Source organism: Lactuca sativa, chromosome 2 (assembly GCF_002870075.4).
Source record: "Lactuca sativa cultivar Salinas chromosome 2, Lsat_Salinas_v11, whole genome shotgun sequence".
NCBI classification, from domain to species: domain Eukaryota; kingdom Viridiplantae; phylum Streptophyta; class Magnoliopsida; order Asterales; family Asteraceae; genus Lactuca; species Lactuca sativa.
The window spans coordinates 135,655,385-135,678,030 of NC_056624.2; the positions used below are offsets into that span (position 1 = coordinate 135,655,385).

At 35.4% G+C, this 22,646-nt stretch overlaps 1 protein-coding gene, 3 non-coding genes and 1 pseudogene across 5 annotated transcripts; all 5 read right to left on the bottom strand.

Moving 5' to 3' along the window:
* Positions 1 to 599: 599 nt before the first annotated feature.
* LOC111884719 (U1 spliceosomal RNA) lies at positions 600 to 760 on the bottom strand. The gene has a single exon (XR_002847876.1). It is a non-coding gene; the product is annotated as a U1 spliceosomal RNA (small nuclear RNA).
* A 4,126-nt stretch (positions 761 to 4,886) lies between these two features.
* Positions 4,887 to 5,047, bottom strand: LOC111884712 (U1 spliceosomal RNA). Its single transcript, XR_002847871.1, has one exon. It is a non-coding gene; the product is annotated as a U1 spliceosomal RNA (small nuclear RNA).
* An 830-nt stretch (positions 5,048 to 5,877) lies between these two features.
* Positions 5,878 to 12,070, bottom strand: LOC111884694 (mitochondrial fission protein ELM1-like; annotated as a pseudogene).
* Positions 12,071 to 15,217: 3,147 nt separating this feature from the next.
* LOC111884708 (U1 spliceosomal RNA) lies at positions 15,218 to 15,378 on the bottom strand. The gene has a single exon (XR_002847867.1). It is a non-coding gene; the product is annotated as a U1 spliceosomal RNA (small nuclear RNA).
* A 3,023-nt stretch (positions 15,379 to 18,401) lies between these two features.
* On the bottom strand, positions 18,402 to 21,668 carry LOC111884706 (mitochondrial fission protein ELM1). Of its 2 annotated transcripts, none has more exons than XM_023881028.3 (11): positions 21,448 to 21,668; positions 21,028 to 21,175; positions 20,816 to 20,873; positions 20,612 to 20,708; positions 20,207 to 20,350; positions 19,973 to 20,099; positions 19,795 to 19,907; positions 19,633 to 19,696; positions 19,442 to 19,535; positions 18,749 to 18,857; positions 18,402 to 18,646 (listed from the first exon to the last, which is right to left on the bottom strand). In XM_023881028.3, exons 1-11 carry the CDS (start codon positions 21,559 to 21,561, stop codon positions 18,545 to 18,547), a joined length of 1,170 nt encoding a protein of 389 aa, XP_023736796.1. In that variant the 5' UTR covers positions 21,562 to 21,668; the 3' UTR covers positions 18,402 to 18,544. The 2 variants fall into 2 exon arrangements, with proteins under 2 accessions (XP_023736796.1, XP_023736794.1); XM_023881026.3 differs by having other exon boundaries at positions 20,816 to 20,882; positions 21,448 to 21,666.
* Positions 21,669 to 22,646: the final 978 nt, after the last annotated feature.

Consider the following 22,646-nt stretch of genomic DNA (forward strand, 5'->3'; position numbering starts at 1 on the left):
AAATGTACTTACCAACCATGTTTATCTATAGTTTTTGTGTGTCAGTTAGCTGCTTTATCAACTTAGTGTTTTGCTCCAAACTTAGCCCCGATATTGGACTAGCATTGAATTCAAAGTTTGTCGCCTTTGGTTTTGGTTTAACTTGCTTACGTTGATCTCCTGTTGTCTTCCGTTGACGCGTATCCCACCACTCTGTATAACGGATTTTCTCGAAACACCCATCAATGGTGTGACAAGTTTTTACACACTCTTTGCACTTCGAATTTTCACAATTTTTGTCAAGCGATGTTGAATAAAATATTGTCGCTTATTTGAGATGCATTATTATAAATTAAAATTGTTAATGCCAAGATATTGAAAAGGTTCGAGACACTAGCGCAAACGTCATTCAGTAATTATTCCATTATTAAAGCCGTGAAAAGTCATCGTCATACAAAAAAAAACAAGTGACAACTGTTTACGTTTTCAGAAAGAAAAAATATTATATTAAAAACCCGTAATAAAAATATATATATTACGGTTTGTTTTGAAGATCTAAACGTCATAAATATAATTATCACAGGAGTAGCTTTACACGAAAACCTAAAGTGATGAATTGGGTAGGGGCTGCGCGAACGCAAGCCCCCACTGGCACAAATTATGATGTAGGTTCGACCACTTGGGCCGACCTTAAAGCAGCACCCCTTCAAAGTGCAATGAAGGTCACTACTCTAGGCCATGAGCCATCTTGACCACTCATTGACCCCATCCAGGTAAGTAATTAACCCGTTGGCCTAGCTCCCATTTTATAATACTTCCCCTGCCTTTAGTTTTTTCTTTGAAGCGATGTGGGATCCCATTATTGCATCAAAACATTCTTCAGTACTCGTATAGTGATAAACATAAATACACTTTGATGCACTCTTTAACTTTTGATGAATGTATATTCAGTTGCTTATAGTAAAAAAAATTAATAAAAATTCATATTGTGTTAGTACCTAATTGGTGACAAGGTTGTGTCAATGATAAGACTAAAGAGTTGTTACCCTACAACCTTTTATCATCATGAATTTGTTATTACATCTAAAAAAAATATGAGATTGGACATAAACCCTTTCTTTATAGACGAGGTGTTGGATCAAATGCCTTAAAACCATATTTACAAGTTTGGTAAATATGTTGAATGTTGGAATGATTTCATTTAGAGATTACCAAATAGCTCGTTACATTCAAGATATAGTTTAAAAGTAAAAAGTATGTTGCTTCTCGCTTCCTAAATTATCACCGGTCTCCCTATATAATAAAAAAAATAAGGTGTTGTTTATTTTTTTGAAGTCAATATGTCTGTCTGTGGACCACATCCACAAGCCTCTGCGGCAGAAGAGATGGACCAAATGTATGCAGTCTGCAATAAGAAGACTGTTGTTTTTAACGTTTGCAGCTGTTAAAATAAATTGAATTTTTAAACTTAATTTCATGGTATAAACATTAAAAATGCATTTAAAAAAAAAAAAAAAAAAAAAAAAAAAAAAAAAAAAAAAACTGCACGGTGGCCCATGTTTTTTTTTGTTTAGGTTAAAATGAGGTCTGAAGACCTTTGAAGACAGTGGCTCATATCTGCGCCAGGAAGACCTCGCGCAAACGTTTTCTGATCTGCGCACTTCCAAAAAACAAACAATCTGTGAGGGTGTAACAGCCCGGAATTTCAGGTATCGTTATATTTATGATTTTGGGTGTTTTAAGAGGGGACTCGGCGAGTTGGAGCTCAGACTCGCCGAGTAGGATCGCGGGTTCGCGACTGGACTTGACGAGTCAGGATATGGACTCGGCGAGTTCGCGCTGTTTAGCGAAACCCTAACCGTCCAGGTTTGGGACATATATAAGGGGACCTTATGGCCGTCATTGTTCACCCTAGTCTTGTGAGTGAAACCCTAATTCGATTGAGAGCATCTGGAGCAAGGTAGAAGGCCATTATTGATCTTGGAAGTGTTATTTTGCAAAAAGGAGGAGGCTTGGTTAAGGGAACAACAGGAGAAGCCATATTCTGAGGGTTGGGGACACAGAACAACGTTATTCAGGTAATATTTCGAATTGATCCCTTCTAGTTTGATGTGTATATGGATTTAGGGTTATTGAACCCTTTTGTGGCTAGATTGAGTGTCTCCTTAGTCCCCCAAGCGATTGGAACCTTTCATTGGGACCTTTGGAAGTCCAAAGTGTCCCATGCCTGAGCATTTCGGGAATCAATGGAGGTTTTGGATTGGAATCCTTATGCCTTAGGTCAAAACGTAAATTAGGAGTCATGGGGTGTATTATGAGCACCAAAATGAGGACTTTACGTGAGGAATCAGTCTAGGAAGGCCAGACCTATGAATTGTCGGAGCAGATCTGACCTTAGAAAGCAGTTTGAGCGGTTGCATGGCATGGACTCGCCGAGTCCGATGAACAGACTCGGCGAGTAGCTTGAAGATTAACTGGGACTCGCCGAGTTGTTCTTCAGACTCGGCGAGTTGAGTCGGGGTGGCCCCGCGATTCTTCCAGGAGGAACTCGTCGAGTCAAGGGGGATACTCGACGTGTAGAAAGGGAATCTTAGAGAATTGGTGAGGACGTCTAGACTCGCCAAGTTGCCCTAGCACTCGCCGAGTCCGGTCAAGTTGACCGTTGACCGTTGACCAGAGTTGACCTATGTTTGACTTCTTAGGGATAGTCAAGCTTAGAAGATAAAAGTGTTAATAAGAGATGTATGATGTTATAGGGAGATTGTAGCTCGGCGGATCGAGCACGAGTGACTTTGGGATTTGCTAGCTTTCGATATTCGCGAGGTGAGTCTTCTCACTATACCGTACCCGGAAGGGTTTGACTGTGTGGCCGGAAGGTCGGATATGATATGTGATATATGTGTTATATGTGATAAGTTAATTGTTATGCGTACTATGTATGTTTATGTGGGCCGGAAGGCATTATAATATGGGCCGGAAGGCGTGTAATGTGGATCGTAAGGTTGGCGTGGATAGGACCGGAAGGTTTACCCAGCAGGGACGGAAGTCCCCTAATACACATGGACCGGAAGGTCAGGGCCTGGAAAGGCGTATGTGCGTAAGTTGTATTTTGGGGAACTCACTAAGCATTTATGCTTACAGTCATTGTGTATGTGTTTCAGGTACTAGCAAGGACCGTGGGAAGGCGCCGGCGTGATTTGTACACACTGATAGATGTTTTTCTGATCTTGGGATTTATATGATTTGTATTCTGACATGACACTTGGAATGTTTATGCCTTGTTTTGAATGAAAATACTTTAATTTGAAATGAAAATTTTGTTTGAAAATTTACGTTGTTACAGAGGGCATATGTCTGTGCGTTGTATGCGTGGCGCTGACAAAAGTGGTTGCGTAGATCTTCACACAAAAAACAAACAGTCCTTAAGTATTGCCACATGGTATTTTCTAAGTCCATAAGTTTTCAATGTTAAATTCCCAAAATACTCTATGAAAAATTAGCCTTTGAATTTATGCAATCCAATATAATCTTACCATCTTATTTATGTTGCTACAAAAATAATCTATAAAAATTTGAAAACAAAAACTTTGCACTTAGATAATGTTGACTTTGAAAATATAGACATATTATTTTAGTTAAAAATAAAAAAGTATTTTATACATTTGAAGGGTTCTATGTAGCTCTAACTCCATTGTAGGATGAAAATTGAGTTTTTTTTTTTTTCATGACATTTTTTTTCATTGTTATAAAAGTTTGAACTTATATTTTTAAAAAATTTAAATTTTTATTGAGATTGAAAAGGACATAGGAATCAAAGTTAGTGCCTATTATTTCCAATTTCACTTATTTATCTTTATTTTTTAACAATTGGATGAAGGAAAAATGTTCAAAATGATAACCGTTGATATTTCCATGTTCATTTGAGTGACATGTTTTTGACAAAATATCAAACCATTTTTAAAAATATCTGGTTGCAAATATATGACTAATACTAGGTTTTTTAAACTTTCATTTTTTTAAGAGATTACAACTATTTGCTTGATTTTTGTGGAAATTTGTTTTTAAAAAAGTTGGGATTCTTAGGTTTGCCTTTATATGTTTTTCACAATTTACTTTACTATTTTTGTTATACATCAGCAAGTTATTGAAATTGAAGGTATCAGAAGTATAGAAGGACATTACTATGGACTTCATCGTCTCCCATAGGAAGACAACCATATGGGTCATTGTTCATCATCTAAATAAATTTAGTCACTTCAACCAATTACATGGCATTGATGCTTGTTCACATGTTCCTCTCCAACATCTATCAACTTTATGGGTTGCATTGTTCAATTGTTTCGGGTCTAGACTCATTTCAAGAACCTTGACACGACACTCTTCTAATCTGGTGCATACGTATCACCAACAACACTGACGTGCTTCAACTGTTGTGTCAAGTCTTGTCTTCATTGATTCATAAATGATGAACCAAAGACTTGTAGTCGTTATTCACACCTTGCTAAGTTTGGTGCAATTCTCCATATCACACAACTACTCAAATGACACCATTTCATGCCCTTTACGCCCGCCTTTCGTTGAGCCTACCTGGCGGTATCACTGGTCGCATCTATCGACGACACCTTGCGCACCCATTCCTAAATCCTTGTAACTTTGAAGGAGAATTTAGTCCGACAACAATTGTCATCTCAAGCGGACCAACATCTTAGGAGAAGGTTTTTTAGATCGACAACAAGGTGGGGGGGATCTATGTCCGCCTTTAGGTATATCATCAACAATTTGTCCAACAAAACAACTCAAAAGAGAATGAAGAGTCATTGCGTTCCTCATATTTGTTCCGTTTCAAACCACAAAATGTAAAAAAAAAACAGTAGTTGTTAAGCAAAAACTTCAAACTAAGATATTGGGCAGGGGCTGCGCGAACGCAAGCCCCCACTGGCACAAATTATGATGTAGGCTCGACCACTTGGGCCGACCTTAGGCTAGCACCCCTGCTCAGTGCAATGGAGGTCACTAACCTAGGCCATGGTCCATCTTGACCAACCATTGACCCTATCCAGGTAAGTAAGTAATCCAATTACCTCGTTTCGTTTTTATAATACTTCCCCTACCTTTCTATTTCTTCTTTCTGGCGATGTGGGATCACATTAGACTTGCATATTTGATATTTCCACAGAAACGCTTTTCCTTCAACACCTTTGCAGAAACTCTTTGCTTTTAAGATGAAAGCATCAATCGAAATGCATTGACAAATTTTTTAAAGATTTCACATATTGGTTCCTTTAAAAAAAATTATTCATCTCTAATAAACAGGCAAAATCTTCTTTAATAATTATTGTTATAAGCCAGAGAACACAACAAATAAAACTCAAAACAAAATAATATTTTTACCTGTCAACTATTTGACTGTAATGTCATTTTAACTTCTTATTTTTAGATATATTTTATTTTATTTTTTCCGTTTGACAAAGAGCAGTAATCAAATAGAGATAAACATAAATACACTTTGATTACACTCTTTTAACTTTCGATTTAATTATATCCATTTGCTTATATTCAAGAAAATCAATACAAATCCATAACATGTTGGTACCCAATTAGAGACACTTGTGTGAATTATAAAGATTAAAGAGTTATTCTCATACAAGCATTTATCATCATGAATTTGTTATTACGACTAAAATATATATATATACATGAGATCGGACATAAAGATCCACATTCCACATTCCAATCATTTGAGGGTGCTAAAAACCCAACAATTTAACTACTTTTGAATAAGATAAATGAAATGTAAGAGTTTAAAATTATTTTTGTTACAAGTTCAATTAAAAAAAAACAATGTAATCTAGTTATAAATTCATAATTATACATCACTATTCTAATCAAATTAGTTAACATATATTATTAACTTGAATCAAGAGAACAAATAATGTAAGCCTTTATAATTGTTATCGATGATTTATGCTATAGATAATCTGATAACATGTAATCGATAAAAATATATAAAATTTTGGCTCCATTATGGATGCAATTTCCAGCCACGTTCAGCAAGTGCTTTTATCACATGCTCAGCTGCTTCTGATGTGTCTCTTAATGGAGGATAGATCCATGTTTCAGTTATCTGTAAATAGTAACACCATGAAAATAAAATACAATTTGATTGAGGGTATAGATGTCTTTTTGCCCTTTGCTATTTAAGTGATCATATTGTGTTTCAACTTACGTTCTCTTTACCAGTGAATGGTCTCAGCATCCCTCTTTCTTGCAGACATTTATGAAAATATGCAAACTTCCATGTACACCTCTCGGCTCCAATTACATAAACAGGCTTCCTGGAATGTAAAAGAAGAAAAATGAGTAAATTACCATTTTACCCTTCTGTCTACAAGTGTTATTGCTTAGGAGTGTAATTGTATTACCAGTTTTCCCTTATGTCTACAAGTGATGACGGATTAAAAAAAACTCATTTTTGGACTGAATGAGAGTAAATGACCATTTTACCCTTCTGCCTTAATTAAGAGACTTACCCGGCAGTGCAGGCCTCACTTATCATGCTGACTGAATCAGCAGTGATGAGAAAAGCATCAGCCATAGCTAAATGTCCCATGTGTGGATTTGGATCTACACAAACACAAACAATATATGAAAATGGCATTTACGTCTTTTTCACAAAACAAACATCAAGATTCAAGAGTCCTTGTCCCACTCCCACCTTTTTGTGTGGGACCGGATCAAAAGTTACTATTTTTATCCTACTGACATCAATCCCATTTCCCGTCTCAGTCCGAGTCCAACACATATCAAACACAAAATAAGTAAAACATGTTATGTTATATTATGTCATGTTTAACAAGTGGGGCCTATAGATAGATAGTGGAGTGGAGTGGGGTACCTTTTACATCCCAGATATAAACCTTAGGACGTTTACGGAATTCCTTTACTAACATCTCAGACACCTGTAATTTTGTCAAATATTATTTATATTAAAAAAATAGAATATTATAATTAAAAGAAATATATAAAAATATACCTGGTGTGGGGTTCTTCTAGAAAATGAAATTCTAACACTCCCACAACTTGGAAGAACGTTCATTAATGATGTTGTTGACTCCCTAGCAAGGTCGCCACCATATCTGCAGTAACCTATAATAAAACAATTAATTAATATTTTTATTTTTTTACAAAAAATAAAAAGATTAAAAATGAAATTTGAAAAATAAACTCACGAATAGGTCCTCCAACGTTGACCACAAGCAAGGGTCTGGACAATAAAGCCATGTCATCATGCCAGAGTTGAGGCTGCATGTTGTAATGCAGATGAATCTGTTGAAGACTGATTCAAAGTCAGTGAAATAAAGTGAAATAAGTGCTCTCGTGTGTGTCTTCATAACCGTTGAAGTCTTTCATATTTCCTGCTTTTACTTTTAGTCTTTTCATGTTTCCAGCATTTACTTTTTCAGTTGTAAGTGCTGCTATATATTGCAGCCTTCTGTTCTTTGTTTTTCACTGAATAATACACGAGAGTTTTTCAGCATTTTGCATTGTTCATTTGTTTTGAACCAACATTGTGGTATCAGAGCTTAGGTTGCAATCCTAAGTCTCTCTGGTTTGTTTTGATGGCACAGAACCTCAACACTATTAGCATGTCTCACCCTCAAATTCCAATCTTTAAGGGAGACTCCTACGAGTTCTGGAGTACCAAAATGAAGACTTTGTTCAAGTCACAAGATTTGTGGGATCTTGTTGAAAATGGGTATGCAAAAGCAAGCACAGATGAGACACGTCAGAAAGAAAATCAAAAGAAAGATGCAAAAGCCTTGTTTTTCATCCAACAAGCTGTTGATGAAACAATCTTTCCCAGAATTGCTGCAGCAAACATATCACGAGATGCCTGGGACATTCTCAAAACTGAATATCAAGGATCAGCAAAGGTGATCACAGTTAAACTCCAATCCCTAAGAAGGCAGTTCGAGACCTTAAACATGAAACCAAGTGAAACCATTCAAGAGTATCTTGCAAAAGCATCTTCGATTGTGATTCAGATGCGTGCTTATGGAGATAAAATCTCTGATGAAGTTGTTGTTGCAAAAGTACTGATGAGTCTACCTTCTAAATTCGACCATGTTGTGGCGGCTATTGAAGAGTCAAAGGATCTTACAACATTTTCCTTTGATGAACTGATGGGCTCACTACAAGCACATGAAGCAAGAATCAACAGATCTCATACTCAAGATGGAGAACGTGCATTTCGGATCCAAGGAGAACAAGGTAGATATTCCTTTGGTCGAGGAAGAGGCAGAGCATCATCTCGTGGTCGTGGTCGAGGGAGATCACAAGGGTCACTAGTTCAATGTGATCATTGTAAGAAGTTTGGTCATAAAGAAGAAGATTGTTGGACAAAGCAAAACCAAGCAAAGTACACTGAAGAGGAATTTGAAGAGAAGGAAGATTACTTGTTCATGACCCACATTCATCCGGTTGATGTTACAAAGGAGATATGGTATATAGACAGTGCATGTTCTAATCATATAACCGGTGTACGTGACAAGTTCAAAAGCCTGAACACGACAGGAAAATCACGTGTCCGTCTCGGCAATGGCCAACCAGTTGCGATAGAAGGAATAGGAGTTGTGACGGTTTGCATCGATGGAAAGGATAAACTCATCAATGATGTTCATTTTGCACCAGGTCTGGCCCACAATCTGATAGGTCTGGCCCACAATCTGATAAGTGTAGGCCAGTTAATTGAAAATGGATTGAAGGTAGAATTTGAAAATGATGCTTGTGTGGTAAAGAAACAAAATGGTGAAGTTCTATTATACTCAAAAATGGCTGGAAATAGGATGTTTCCAGTAGATTTTTCACGAAAAGAAGGATACATGATGATGAGTAGCAAGGATGATGAGTCAAGATTATGGCACTATCGATATGGTCATTTGTATGTAAAAGGTCTACAACTATTAACAAGTAAACAAATGGTGAACGGGCTGCCAAACATAAAAGATTCTACCCATGTGTGTGAAGGGTGTGTCTTGGGTAAGCAAACACGAAGATCCTTTCCGAAGGGGCAAGCAAGACGAGCAACAGAAAAACTGGAGATAGTATGTGCAGATATATGTGGTCCAATGAGGACAGAATCACACTCGGGGAGTAAGTACTTCTTGCTTTTTATTGATGATTTCACTCATATGTGTTGGGTCTACTTCATCAAAGCGAAATCTAAAGCTTTTGAGCACTTCAAAAAATTCAAAGCCCTTGTCGAAAAACAAGGAAGCAATGTAATCAAGATTCTAAGAACTGATAGAGGCGGTGAATTCATGTCAAAGGAATTCACTACATTATGTGAAGAAGAAGGAATAAGAAGAGAATTGACAGCTCCTTATACACCTGAGCAAAACGGAATCACAGAGAGGAAGAACAGGACTATTGTGGAGATGGCTCGATCAATGCTAAAAACAAGTAAGTTGTCTGACTCATTTTGGGCAGAAGCGGTAGCCACAGCTGTGTATCTCCTCAATCTATCACCCACCAAAGCAGTATGGAATAAAACACCTTTCGAAGCCTGGTATGAGTTCAAGCCCACTGTTGATCATTTGCGTGTTTTTGGTTGTTTATGCTATGCATTGGTCACCACAAATAGGCACAAGCTAGAAGAGAAGTCCAAGAAATACATCTTTGTGGGCTATTGTACAATGTCAAAGGCCTACAGGTTATTCGTTCCTATAAATAAGAATATTGTTATCAGCCGTGATGTGATTTTTGAAGAATATTCAAGTTATGTGGATACATCGGTTCACACAAACTTAATGCCACAGCCAAATTCATTTGAAAATGTAGAAGATAAAGTGCATGATCATCCGATCATTACACCCATGTCTCCTCCATCAAGTCCGACACCGAGCTCTACTCACTGTAAATCATCTTCTGCTACGCCCTCGAGGACCACACCTGGCTCTTCCGATGTGTCGTCTCCAGATACTCCACCACTCAGATATAGGAACTTGAATGACATTTATGATAGCACTCTAGCCCTATTCGCTGGTGATCCAGTCTCAGCAGATGTGGCACTTCAAGATGTTAACTGGAAGAAAGCAATGGAGGAAGAAATTATGGCGATCGAAAAGAACGAGACATGGGATCTGGTGGAACCTCAAGCTGGTAAGCATCCAATTCCTTTGAAATGGGTTTTTAAAAAAAAAGTTCAATGCGGATGGTAGTCTCCAAAAACATAAAGCAAGATTAGTTGCTCGTGGTTTTCGACAAGAACAGGGTGTAGATTTCAACGAAACATTCTCACCGGTGGCAAGAATTGAGACAATAAGGTTAATTCTTGCATTAGCTGCACAACAACAATGGGAAGTTTACCAGTTCGATGTTAAGTCGGCATTCTTAAACGGGGACCTAAAAGAAGAAGTTTTTGTTCAACAACCCGAAGGATTTATTGTTCCTGGGCAAGAAGGGAAGATATATAGGTTGAAGAAGGCATTATATGGGCTTAAACAAGCTCCGCGTGCATGGTATAGCAAGATTGACAACTTCTTTCGCTTCAACGGTTTTCAGAAAAGTCCTAGTGAACCCACCATGTATTTCAGGAAGCAAGGTGATGCAGGGATCATGTTAGTCAGTCTCTATGTTGATGACATGATCTACACAGGGTCGTCTAAAGAGCTCATTTATCAATTTAAAATTGAGATGATGAAAACGTTTGAAATGACAGACCTTGGAAAGCTACATTATTTTCTTGGGATCGAAATAAAGCAAACAAAAACCGGTATTTTTATTGCTCAAGAAAAATATGTATCAGACATGCTAAAGGGTCTCAACATGGAGAATATTGAACCAGTCACAACTCCTATGAACATCAATGAAAAGCTAACATGTGAAGATGGCACAGGAATGACAGATCCTCAAAATTACAGGAGCATAGTTGGGAGGTTAATCTACCTCACTCACACAAGACCAGACATAAGTTTGCAGTGGGAGTAGTCTCAAGATTCATGCACAAACCCAGAAAACAACACTATGGAGCTGTCAAAAGAATTATTCGTTACTTAGCTAGTACCAAGCACTATGGTATCTGGTATTTGAACTCAAAAAGGTTTGTGCTAAAAGGATACAATGACAGTGATTGGGCAGGATCACAAGAAGACAGGAAGAGTACAACAGGGAATTGATTCAGTACTGGGTCTGGAATAATTTCATGGCAGTCAAAGAAGCAAGCAACGGTAGCTTTATCATCAACTGAGGCGGAATATGTGGCGGTCACAATTACCGTGTGTCAAGCTGTGTGGTTACGAAAACTTATGGGTGATCTTATGCAGGAACAAAGGGAACCAACTGTGATTTACTATGACAGTCAATCGACAGTTGCCATGACAAGAAACCCAGTTATGCATGGGCGTACCAAGCATATTGAAATTAAGCACCACTACATTCGAGACTTGGTGGCAGCAGGTGTAATATGGGTGGAGTTCTGTCCTACTGAAGAACAATTGGCCGACATGTTCACTAAGGCTCTTCCGCCTGCACGTTTTCAGCGTCTCCGAGCTTGTGTTGGCATTGGAAGCTTTGAATCAAAGGGGGGTGTTGAAGACTAATTCAAAGTCAGTGAAATAAAGTGAAATAAGTGCTCTCGTGTGTGTCTTCATAACCGTTGAAGTCTTTCATATTTCCTGCTTTTACTTTTAGTCTTTTCATGTTTCCAGCATTTACTTTTTTAGTTGTAAGTGCTGCTATATATTGCAGCCTTCTATTCTTTGTTTTTCACTGAATAATAATCGAGAGCTTTTCAGCATTTTGCATTGTTCATTTGTTTTGAACCAACAGAATCAACTTGATGAAGGAAGGGCTCCAAGTGTTAGAATCGGGGATTCTGTATAAAAAAATATTTTGAATTAAAATTTAAGTTATTATTTATTATGAGCGAGGATAAGGATTTCAAGAAAAAATGTTACTGACCACATTTTTACGCAGGAGGTTGATTGGGAGTAATTAATCCATAAAGAAACCATGGAATAATATGTCTCTTTCCTTCAGGAGTGAGTAGATAATAATCATGATGAGGTGAAACCACCAAATTGTCTAGCATGAATCCAATATCACATATCATAACACATCTTCATAAATATCATCTAGCATGCATGACAACCTAAAGCTCATATCACAGCAAGATAACGTATTTCTAGCACATAAACAGTAGCATAAAGATTCACTAGCTAACATAAAAGACTAATTCGAATCATTCGATTTGTTGTAAAAAGTTGTAGTTCTTAACAATGTACCAAAGTTGGAAAAAGGATTTACTCACCTGTGATCTAAGTGATATAGGCAATGAGCAGAGGAAAATAAACACCCCGTCAACTAAATCACGCACCTTAAACCAGAACAAAACATCTCGATAAGAAAAACGACACCAACTAACAAAATTATTGATTAGGCGCGACACACATAATGGAACACGCTACCCTAGGGATGAGCATTTGGACCTCCTGACAGGACCGGACCGGAACCGGACCTGGTTTGGCCTCAACAACTCTGGTCTAAGGTCCACCAATTTCTGCAAAGTCCGTTATGGTCCAGTCCGGTTCAAAATACTCAACCTTATGTCATAATAGATAAACTAACTTTTGGTAGGGATTCAACAAGTTGTATCATATGCACTTAAAGTTGTACTGATCCAACGAGTACAAGAACCGGAAAACCCGGACCTGGACCACCGGCCTCAACCAGCACGGTCCAAGGTCCACTGCCAAAAACTCAAAGTCAATGGTCTCGTTTATTGTAAACGTCAAAAAACCATCGAGGCGTTGCACATATAGAGATGAGCGTTGCGATTTAGTGATAGTTATAAAACATCAGGATTTTTCGACTTCCATTAATCCATACCAGTTCTACTCTCACATTGGGGAGATTTCAACTACTAAAACTACCTTAACATGTTGGACCGATTAAGAACATGGGGATTACTCTATAACTCCAAAAACGCAACCAAACATCTTAACATGTGCATTGACCGACATCACACACATGATACCAACTACTATGACATCAAAACAAAATACGAGGTTAGAGATTTGGGATACTAAGGGTGCGTTTGGTTGTGAAAAACTGTTTTCATTTTCTAAGAAAATGTTTTCAGAGAATAGAATTGAGTTTTCAATTTCAGTTTTTAATAAAAATTTTAGAAAAAACGTTTGGTTGGAACCAGTAGATCTAGTTTTCATTTTCCATCTTAGAAATTGTAAAATTTTGGAAAACCTATAAAATCACTTTTCTAGTTTACATTCAATTTCAACTGGAAATTTTCATTTTCTTAGAAAACTTTGAAAAACTTAACGAAACAAACGCGTTTTCAAAATTTCCGTTTTTCTTGGAAAATTTTCCACAACCAAACGCAACCTAATCTTCTTGAAAAGACGTGAACACCCAAGGAACAAAACGAAAGGAATCAAAGACAATCCCACCAAGTATGGCTTCGGAACGTGTCACCGAAACCCTTAGTCGACTCCATTACCACTATATGACCATTACTTATCCCACTTTCTCATGGTTAGATAACGTTCATTCTTATTATTCCACAAAGGAGCTGACTGGGGCATAGCGACATGGTTTACTACCAAAATCACCTTGTTTCTCCGCCCCTGAACGACTTACGCCATCGCATCGTCATTAAGCATCATACTACCCCAACTGAGGGCCACTCGAGAGTCAATGCTACTATATAACTCTTAGGGGGTGTTTGGATTAGCTTTTTAGAGGCCAAAAGTCATTCCAAAAAGTTACAAAAAATCAGGTTTTCCTGAATTTTCCAAAAAGTTGATTTTTCTTCTATTCAAAATCCAAAAGTTGGTTTTAAAAGTCTTTTGCCAAACATCTTTTGGCTTTGATCTTTTACTAAAAGTTATTTTGGCATATGAAAAGCTAAGCGAAACACCCCCTTAGTTGCATCATTTTACTGGTGAGCATGCGGTCTAATGTTGCAAATTTCATTCAAGCATTTACCACGTGTCAACAAGTCAAATATTCATCCAAGAAAACCTATGACCCTCTAGAACCTCTTCCCATCCTCGATCAAATGTGGGTCATTGTTGATCGTCTAACTAAATTAATTTAGTGACTTCATCGATCTCGAAACCCAATTACATGGCATCAATGCTTGTTCACATGTTCCTCTCTAACATCTATCAACTTTATGGGTTGCATTGTTCAATTATTTCGGATCTAGACTCGATTCTAGAACGAGTTTATTAAAAAAAAAAAAAAAAAAAAAAAAAAAAAAACTCGACACGACACTCTTCTAATCTGGTGCGTACGTATCGTCAACAACCTGATGGTCTAACTGAGGTGCTTCAACTGTTCGGTCAAGTTTTGTCTTCATTGATTCATAAATGATGAACTAAAGACTTGGAGTCGTTATTCACACCTTGCTAAGTTTTGGTGCAATTCTTCATATCACACAACTACTCGAATGACACCATTTCATGCGCTTTACTCCTGCCCTTCGCTGAGTCTACCTGCCTACACGCTCGGGTCATCACCGGTTGCATCTATCGACGACACCTTGCACACCCATTCCTAAATCCTTGTAACTTTGAAGGAGAATTTAGTCTGAACACGACAACAAGTGTCATCTCAAGCGGACAAACATCGTACGAGAAGGCTTTTTAGATCGACAATTAGGTGGGGATCTATGTCTGCCTTAAGGTATATCATCAACAATCTCTCCAACAAAACAACTCAAAAGAGAATGAAGAATCATTACATTCTTCATATTTGTTCTAGGTTCGAACTACTAAACGAACAAACTACAATTCAGTTCATTACCATTATTTCTTTTTCATGTAATCGATATTTTATCTATAAGACACTTAAAAGTACATTTTAGGCCACAACCCTCCTATCTAATAAAAAAAAAGTATGTTGATGGGTTATATAGAACATTTTTGCTACATGAGTCCAAACTTGTCCACTTAAAATCACAAATAGTCAATACTGATTAAGAAAGTAATAGAAGTATTTTTTGTATTTTACACTAAGCATAGACAGATAAAAAGAGTCGTTCTGAAAGATTTTTTGCAGTGTATGCATATTCAAGTTAGTATCAACTTGAATTAGAATAACAGGGAAAGCATAATGAACTGTTAGATTAAGTAAGCAATTACAGAATAACAAAAGAAGCAAAAATCAAAAGTAAAAACAAGTAATTGTTAAGCAAAATTTTGAACTAATATATTGGGGAGGGGCTGCGCGAACGCAAGCCCCCACTGACACAAATTATGATGTAGGCTCGACCACTTGGGCCGACCTTAAAACAGCGCCCCTTCAAAGTGCAATGAAAGTCACTACTCTAGGCCATGGTCCATCTTGACCAACCATTGACCCCATCCAGGTAAGTATATGATCCATTAGCCTCATTCCCTTTTTATACAGTTAACTCGCTCTTTCTATTTCTTCTTTCTGGCGATGTGGGATCACACCAAAGTGCACCACTCTGCCTTCATACACCTTTATTTACAATTAGCTTGCCGAAATGCATTAATACTTCAAACCATGATACTTTATATTTTTTTCATTCAATAAGAAGTTTATTATCTTTGATTAGCGTGACAATGGTTTCTTTATAAAATGTAATATAAGCCAAAATAAAGATAGATTGTGTGTATCTTAGTTAGGGACTATAATTTTAAGTTTTTCTTGAAACAATAATCTTTTTTCTATTTTTTTTTTCATTTGGAGAGGTCAGTAATCGTCTTGTGATAAGCATGAACATAGTCTAATTTCAACACATCATTGGAACCATACAAAAGGAAACAATGAACTACTATGAGATGAGTATGGATCGAGACATTGAAGTACTATGAGATGAGTATGGAACGAGACATGAACTTGTAGCATAGACTCTTTGATCTTTGATGAGTGTATATTTAGTTAACACGATATGAAAATTAAGACTTTAGCCTAGTTTTCAAAAATTGTGTGAATAAGTAGTTTTTTTTACAACCATTTTTCATCACAAAAATTATAAAGGCTCACATACACATTGTAATACACTTACCATTTGAGTTTTATAAAAAAGCACAAGTAATTCAACAAATTTAAATAAGACAAATAAAGTGCAAGGGTAAGGTGGTGTTTGAGATTGCTTATTTAACTTAATACGCACTTTTTGATAAAAGTGATTATTTGCTTTATAGTTACAAAATACTATAAGTTAAAAAGTGTTTGGATTGCCTCATTTGGATTAAAAAAAATTCGGTTAATAAATCATAAACTAAAAAAATGTTTGGATTAACTTAGTAGGTTTAGTACGGGTATAAATGGTTTTTATTGTGTGTAAACTAGAAGTTGTTTCTTATAAGTCATAATTTTTAATTTCCATAAAACTATGTCCCGTAACAGAGGATACATCCATGTTTCACTTAGATGTAAACATTAACGCTGTCAAACATAATTGGAAAATTATATACAATTTATGGAGGATACTTATGTCTTTTGAGTTTGCTATTGAAGTGATATGTTTGTCTTAAGTTATCATATTGTGTTTCTTTATGCATAAATAGTTGCAAGCTTACATTCTCTTTGCCAGAGAATGATCACACCATCCCTCTTTCTTGAATACATCTATATAAGTATGTCGACTTCCGTGTAGACCTCTATGCTCCAATTGCATAAATTAGCTTCCAAGAAGACAAAAGAGTAAAAAAATAATAATAATAAAAGTAAATGACAATTTCACATTGATGTATATTGTATACAATAGAGTAAATTACCATTTATCATTCTATTTACAAGTGATGTTGAATAAAAATACTGAGTTTCTTTTTGGACCAAAATGAGAATAACAATTTGTTTCTTTTTTTTAATTAATGAACTTAATGGGTTAATACAAAACAATTATATATGGTTGTTTATTTTTACTTAATATGGATATAATAACTTAATGGGTTAAGCGAAAAAATATGCTTAATGTATTAAGATACAAACCCTTTACCTAGTTTTTCTTTTTCTTCTCTTAACTTCTCGTGTAAAAATTGATGAATATTGTGAAATTTCGTTTTTATTGGAATGTAATGGTAAATGTTTATTTAGATTTATTCATATACTCTGTTTAGTTCTTAAAATAAAGAAACCTTATGTACATGACACTTTATCTAGACAAACAAAACAAATCTTGCATATAGGACACTTTATCTCAACATACGTCATTTCCCCTAAAGCTACTTTATCCTTACAGGAAAAAGGAAGGAAACAACCCCAAACAGGCCAAAGTGATGCAAAATAAAGGTTACAAATTTTTCTTAGATGATAGTTAATGACCATTTTAATATTATGTCTACAAATGATGTTGAATAAGGAATGATTGTTTGTATAGAAACTGTTATATATTGAATATATGATGTCCGAATATTGAAGAGGCTCAATAAACTTACCTAGTAGTGCAAGCCTCACTTAGCATGATGACTAAACCAACAACGACCACAAAAGCATGAACCCATGGTGGAAGCTCGATGTGTGATTTGGATCTTTCTACTTGGTGTTGGTTATTATAATAACCAAAACATAAATTGCAGAAGCATGAACTTTAGATATTGGTTTTCGAATCTGATAAAAGAAAACTTAAACAAGAAAAGATTGATTACATATTTGTGTTCATTGTGATTTCCAAATCCGAAGAACATGTGTTCGTTGTGATTTTCAAATCTGAAGAACATGATAAGTTTTTCAGTTGATCTCAAGAATACTCTCTAACATTACACATGAATTGTATGCATGTATTACATATATTTTCATCTGCTCCTCATCACATGTATATATAGATGGATATATATCATAATATGATAAATGGAAGTATATAGAGGATATCGAATCAAACCGGATCTCAACCCACAAAAGTTAATTAAATATTTTATAAATCAGTCTATCAACTATTTATATCCTTACCATAATAACGGGATTCAATGAGAATTCAAAACATCAATCGAAATGCATTGACAATTTTTTTAAATATTTCACATATTGGTTCCTTTAAAAAAACTTAAAAAAGTTGTTCATCTCTAACAAACATAAATTTTCTTTTATGATTATCGTTATAAGCCAGAAAACATAACAAATCAAACACAAAACAAAGAAATATATTTTTACATGTGAAATATTGACAGTAATGTAATTTTAACTTCTTATCGAATATATATTATTTTTTTTTTTTTTTTGTTTGACAAAGAGCAGTAATCATATGGTGACAAGCATTAACTCATTGTGATTCAACGAGTTCTTTAGCTCAATCATGATTGATGAATTTCAATAAGAGTTTGATACAATATGTTAATGAATTTATTATCCTTTCGAGTAAAACCATAAACCAAAATGGTTTAGTGTTTAATCAACTTAGAATTAAGCACTCCAAAGGAAGTTTCAAAGTATTCTAATCAAATTAGTTAACATATATTATTAACTTGAATCAAGAGAACAAATAATGTAAGCCTTTATAATTGTTATTGATGATTTATGCTATACATAATTTGATAACATGTAATCGATAAAAATATATAAAATTTTGGCTCCATTATGGATGCAATTTCCAGCCACGTTCAGCAAGTGCTTTTATCACATGCTCAGCTGCTTCTGATGTGTCTCTTAATGGAGGATAGATCCATGTTTCAGTTATCTGTAAATAGTAACACCATGAAAATAAAATACAATTTGATTGAGGGTATAGATGTCTTTTTGCCCTTTGCTATTTAAGTGATCATATTGTGTTTCAACTTACGTTCTCTTTACCAGTGAATGGTCTCAGCATCCCTCTTTCTTGCAGACATTTATGAAAATATGCAAACTTCCATGTACACCTCTCGGCTCCAATTACATAAACAGGCTTCCTGGAATGTAAAAGAAGAAAAATGAGTAAATTACCATTTTACCCTTCTGTCTACAAGTGTTATTGCTTAGGAGTGTAATTGTATTACCAGTTTTCCCTTATGTCTACAAGTGATGACGGATTAAAAAAAAAATCATTTTTGGACTGAATGAGAGTAAATGACCATTTTACCCTTCTGTCTACAAGTAATGCTGGATAAAAAAAATTACATTTTTGTACTGAGTGAGAGTAAATGACCATTTTACCCTTCTTCCCGCAAGTGATGCTGCATGAGTAAATTACCATTTTACCCTTATGTCTACAAGTGATGTTGCATGAGTAAATGACCATTTTACCCTTATGTCTACAAGTGATTGCTTAAAAGTGTATAACCAGTTTTCCCATCTGTCTACAACTGATTCTGGATAAAAAAAATTACATTTTTGTACTGGATGAGCAAATGACCATTTTACCCTTCTGTCTACAAGTGATATTGTTTAGAAGTATATTACCAGTTTTCCATAATGTCTACAAGTAAATTGACATTTTTGGACTGAATGAGAGTAAATGACCGTTTTACCCTTCTGCCTTAATTAAGAGACTTACCCGGTAGTGCAAGCCTCACTTATCATGCTGACTGAATCAGCAGTGATGAGAAAAGCATCAGCCAAAGCTAAATGTCCCATATGTGGATTTGGATCTACACAAACACAACAAAACATATGAAAAGGGCATTCACGTCTTTTTCACAAAACAAAATATCAAGATTCAAGAGCAAGTCCTTGTCCCACTCCCACCTTTTCCATCCCAGATATAAACCTTAGGATGGTTACAAAATTCCTTTACCAACATCTCAGACACCTGTAATTTGGTAAAATAAAATTATTCATACATATATAAAAAAATAAAAAATTAGTATACATTATACGATTAAAAAATATATATACATAAAAATATACCTGGTGTGGGGTTCTTCTAGAAAATGAAATTCTAACACTCCCACAACTTGGAAGAACATTCATTAATGATGTTGTTAACTCTCTAGCAAGATCACCACCATATCTGCAATGACCTGTAACAAAACAATTAAATAATCTTTTTATTTTTTTTACAAAAAATAAAAAGATTAAAACTCACGAATAGGTCCTCCAATGTTGACTACAAGCAAGGGTCTGGACAATAATGCCAGCTCATCATGCCAGGTTGAGGCTGCATGTTGTAATGCAGCTGAATCAACTTGATGAAGGGCTCCAAGTGTTAGCATCTAGGATTGCATTTGCATATGAATATAATATTTGGAATTAAAATTTAAGTTTTATTATTTATTTATTATGTGTGAGGATGAGGATTTCAAGAAAAAATGTTACTCACCACATTTTTTCCTTGATTGGGAGTAAATAATCCATGAAGAAACCATGGAATGTGTTTCTTTCCTTCAGGAGTGAGTGGATAATAATCATGATGAGGTGTAATTATCAAATCAAATCTATTTAGATTTGATCTTGGGTGTTGTATCTATAACAATAATAGAATCATAGATGTGGTATTTTTCAATTTTGGTCCCAAAAGATTTTCTCTCTTGCAATTTTGATCCTTATTTGAGGTTTTTGTAACATATTTTGTCCCTGTTTAAGTGGGGAGCAAAATTGCATAACCAACTATACGTTTTGTTTGGAATAGGGACCAAAAACGTTACAAGATTCTAAATTATGGACCAAAATTGTAAAAAAAAGTAATTTGCTTTACAATTTACAAATAAAAGATGCACAATCAAACCTGTATAGTGAAAACATGGTCTGGAGCTAACCGTTTAATTGAAGTTGCAACAGAGATTGTATCACGCCCAGATGCAACAACCAACAATGGACCATTTCTATCAAAAAAAGAAACAAATTTGATGTTAAAAACATGGTTTTAAATTTAATAATGATGATATATTTTGATATGATCTCAAAGAAGAAAGAAAGAAAGAAAGAATACTTTTCAAAAGTCTCTATAGCATTGGTTGCAATTAGGTCAGCATCAGCTTCCAAGATTTCTGATTGATCTATAAACATTAGGATCATAAGACATTGGTTCCCTAAAATATCATCTATAGAAGCTTATTGATATGAAAGAAAATGATTTCCCATTTGATGAATCTGTTATTTATTGTAATTTATAGACATATAACAAAATCTAGAGTGTGCTACCTGTTCTTGCAACTGATTTCTTCCCATGACTAGAAACAGTTGACTGTGGATTAAAGATTTGGCTTTTCAATCGATCTAATCTTTTGTGGGTAGAAACAGGGAGGAAATTGAGCCACTTATTGATCCCATTTTTTGGCCTATGAACACGCTGTTCAAACAATGGGAACAAATCGGCGTACAAAGTGTTAACAATTTCTTGTAATAACAACGAGAAATAGGTTATGGAATGTGCCAATTCGATGTTTAACATGTTCAAACTCATTTGATGCGAATGCATATCGACAAAAATGGCTTGACAAATGTAATGATCTCGATGATGCAGAAGCTTGTCTTAACATGAGAAGTAGAAATTGATAATTTTTTCCGTTTTTTGGGGGCTCAAAACAGAAGTAATGAAGCATACGAATGATAAACGCTTACATACAAAGAAAGCCGATGAGATAGACCCAAAGCTCGAACCAATCCAACACACTGATTCTCAGCTCCGGCGAAACCATTTCCGATTATAACAGCTCGTCTAACAGTTCTGTGCATGTTTTAGTGTGTATGTAATGGAGGGAGTTGAGGTTTTGCTAGGGTTTTAGTTACAGCAGGTTCCTCCTTTGGGAGGACGATCGGATCCGGGTGTGGATACTACCCTTTAGAGTCGGGTGGGTTTTTGGATTTAGTACAAAAGTTTATAGTATAATTATATTATACTAAATAACTAATCACGCTTTGATTATATTTAGGGGGTATCAATTATGGACTAAGCATGACATGAATCCAACTAGAATATAAACAGGTTTGGATTGAATTTTCCGTCAACCCATTTATTATGTGGGTCGTGTTCGGGTTTTTTCAAATAATTTGACATGACATATCGTTTATAATTATGTTTTATTCTTTATAAAAATGTTTATTAAGTTATGCACGATAGTAAAATTGAGTTAATGAAAATATAAAATGATTCAATTAGCTTATATGATACCGGTATACAATAAGTGATAAATTGATTTTTAGTGTTTGAAATTTTTTGATTATACAACATAAAAAGGTTACTCTTATTATAACCAAACGAAGTTTTGCAAAAAAACTAAAATGTTCATGAACTAATTTTTGTGCATTATAAGGGTATAAACTCAATGCAATTTTGCCATTTAGATCACCCTATGAAAGTGAAGGCGTAAATCGGTTTCTTTGAATATATGTAATCTGACTTAGAGAAAGTCAAAGGTTTTGCTTAGGTGTATGCTTCGTATTCTCGTCTTCTATTACACATAAGAGCTTGAACTAGAATCCTAACCGATCACTTTGTCTTTCCTTGCACGAACCTTAATCAATCACTTTCTCAAACCCTAATTTGTCTAAAAATATCATACGTGAGAAGCCAATTGGCAATAGAGTTGATATATCGGGCAATGAAGTAGGCTTCAAAGAAATTTACTACCAAGCAAACAACATCTCCCGTTTTCACCAATGTCTAACTTGTCCTGTAAACCTTATTCCTGAAGTGTGGTTGTGTACCACATCGAGAGTTTGTGTTGGTCAACCAAATCAAATCAATTCCTCCACAAATTATGATGACTAGGTTTTTTACCGGGGAGATATCGTGGTTGCAAACATCCGATTGAAGTTTT

Excerpts from the sequence above, each read along its gene's own strand:
- LOC111884706 (XM_023881026.3), bottom strand. The coding sequence starts at position 21,561 with ATGCACAGAACTGTTAGACGAGCTGTTATAATCGGAAATGGTTTCGCC. Across the intron at positions 20,100-20,206 it reads CCAATCAAGGAAAAAATGTG|ATGCTAACACTTGGAGCCCT; the intron begins GTGAGTAACATT and ends ATGCAATCCTAG. Across the intron at positions 18,858-19,441 it reads AGTGAGGCTTGCACTACCGG|GAAGCCTGTTTATGTAATTG; the intron begins GTAAGTCTCTTA and ends TTTACATTCCAG.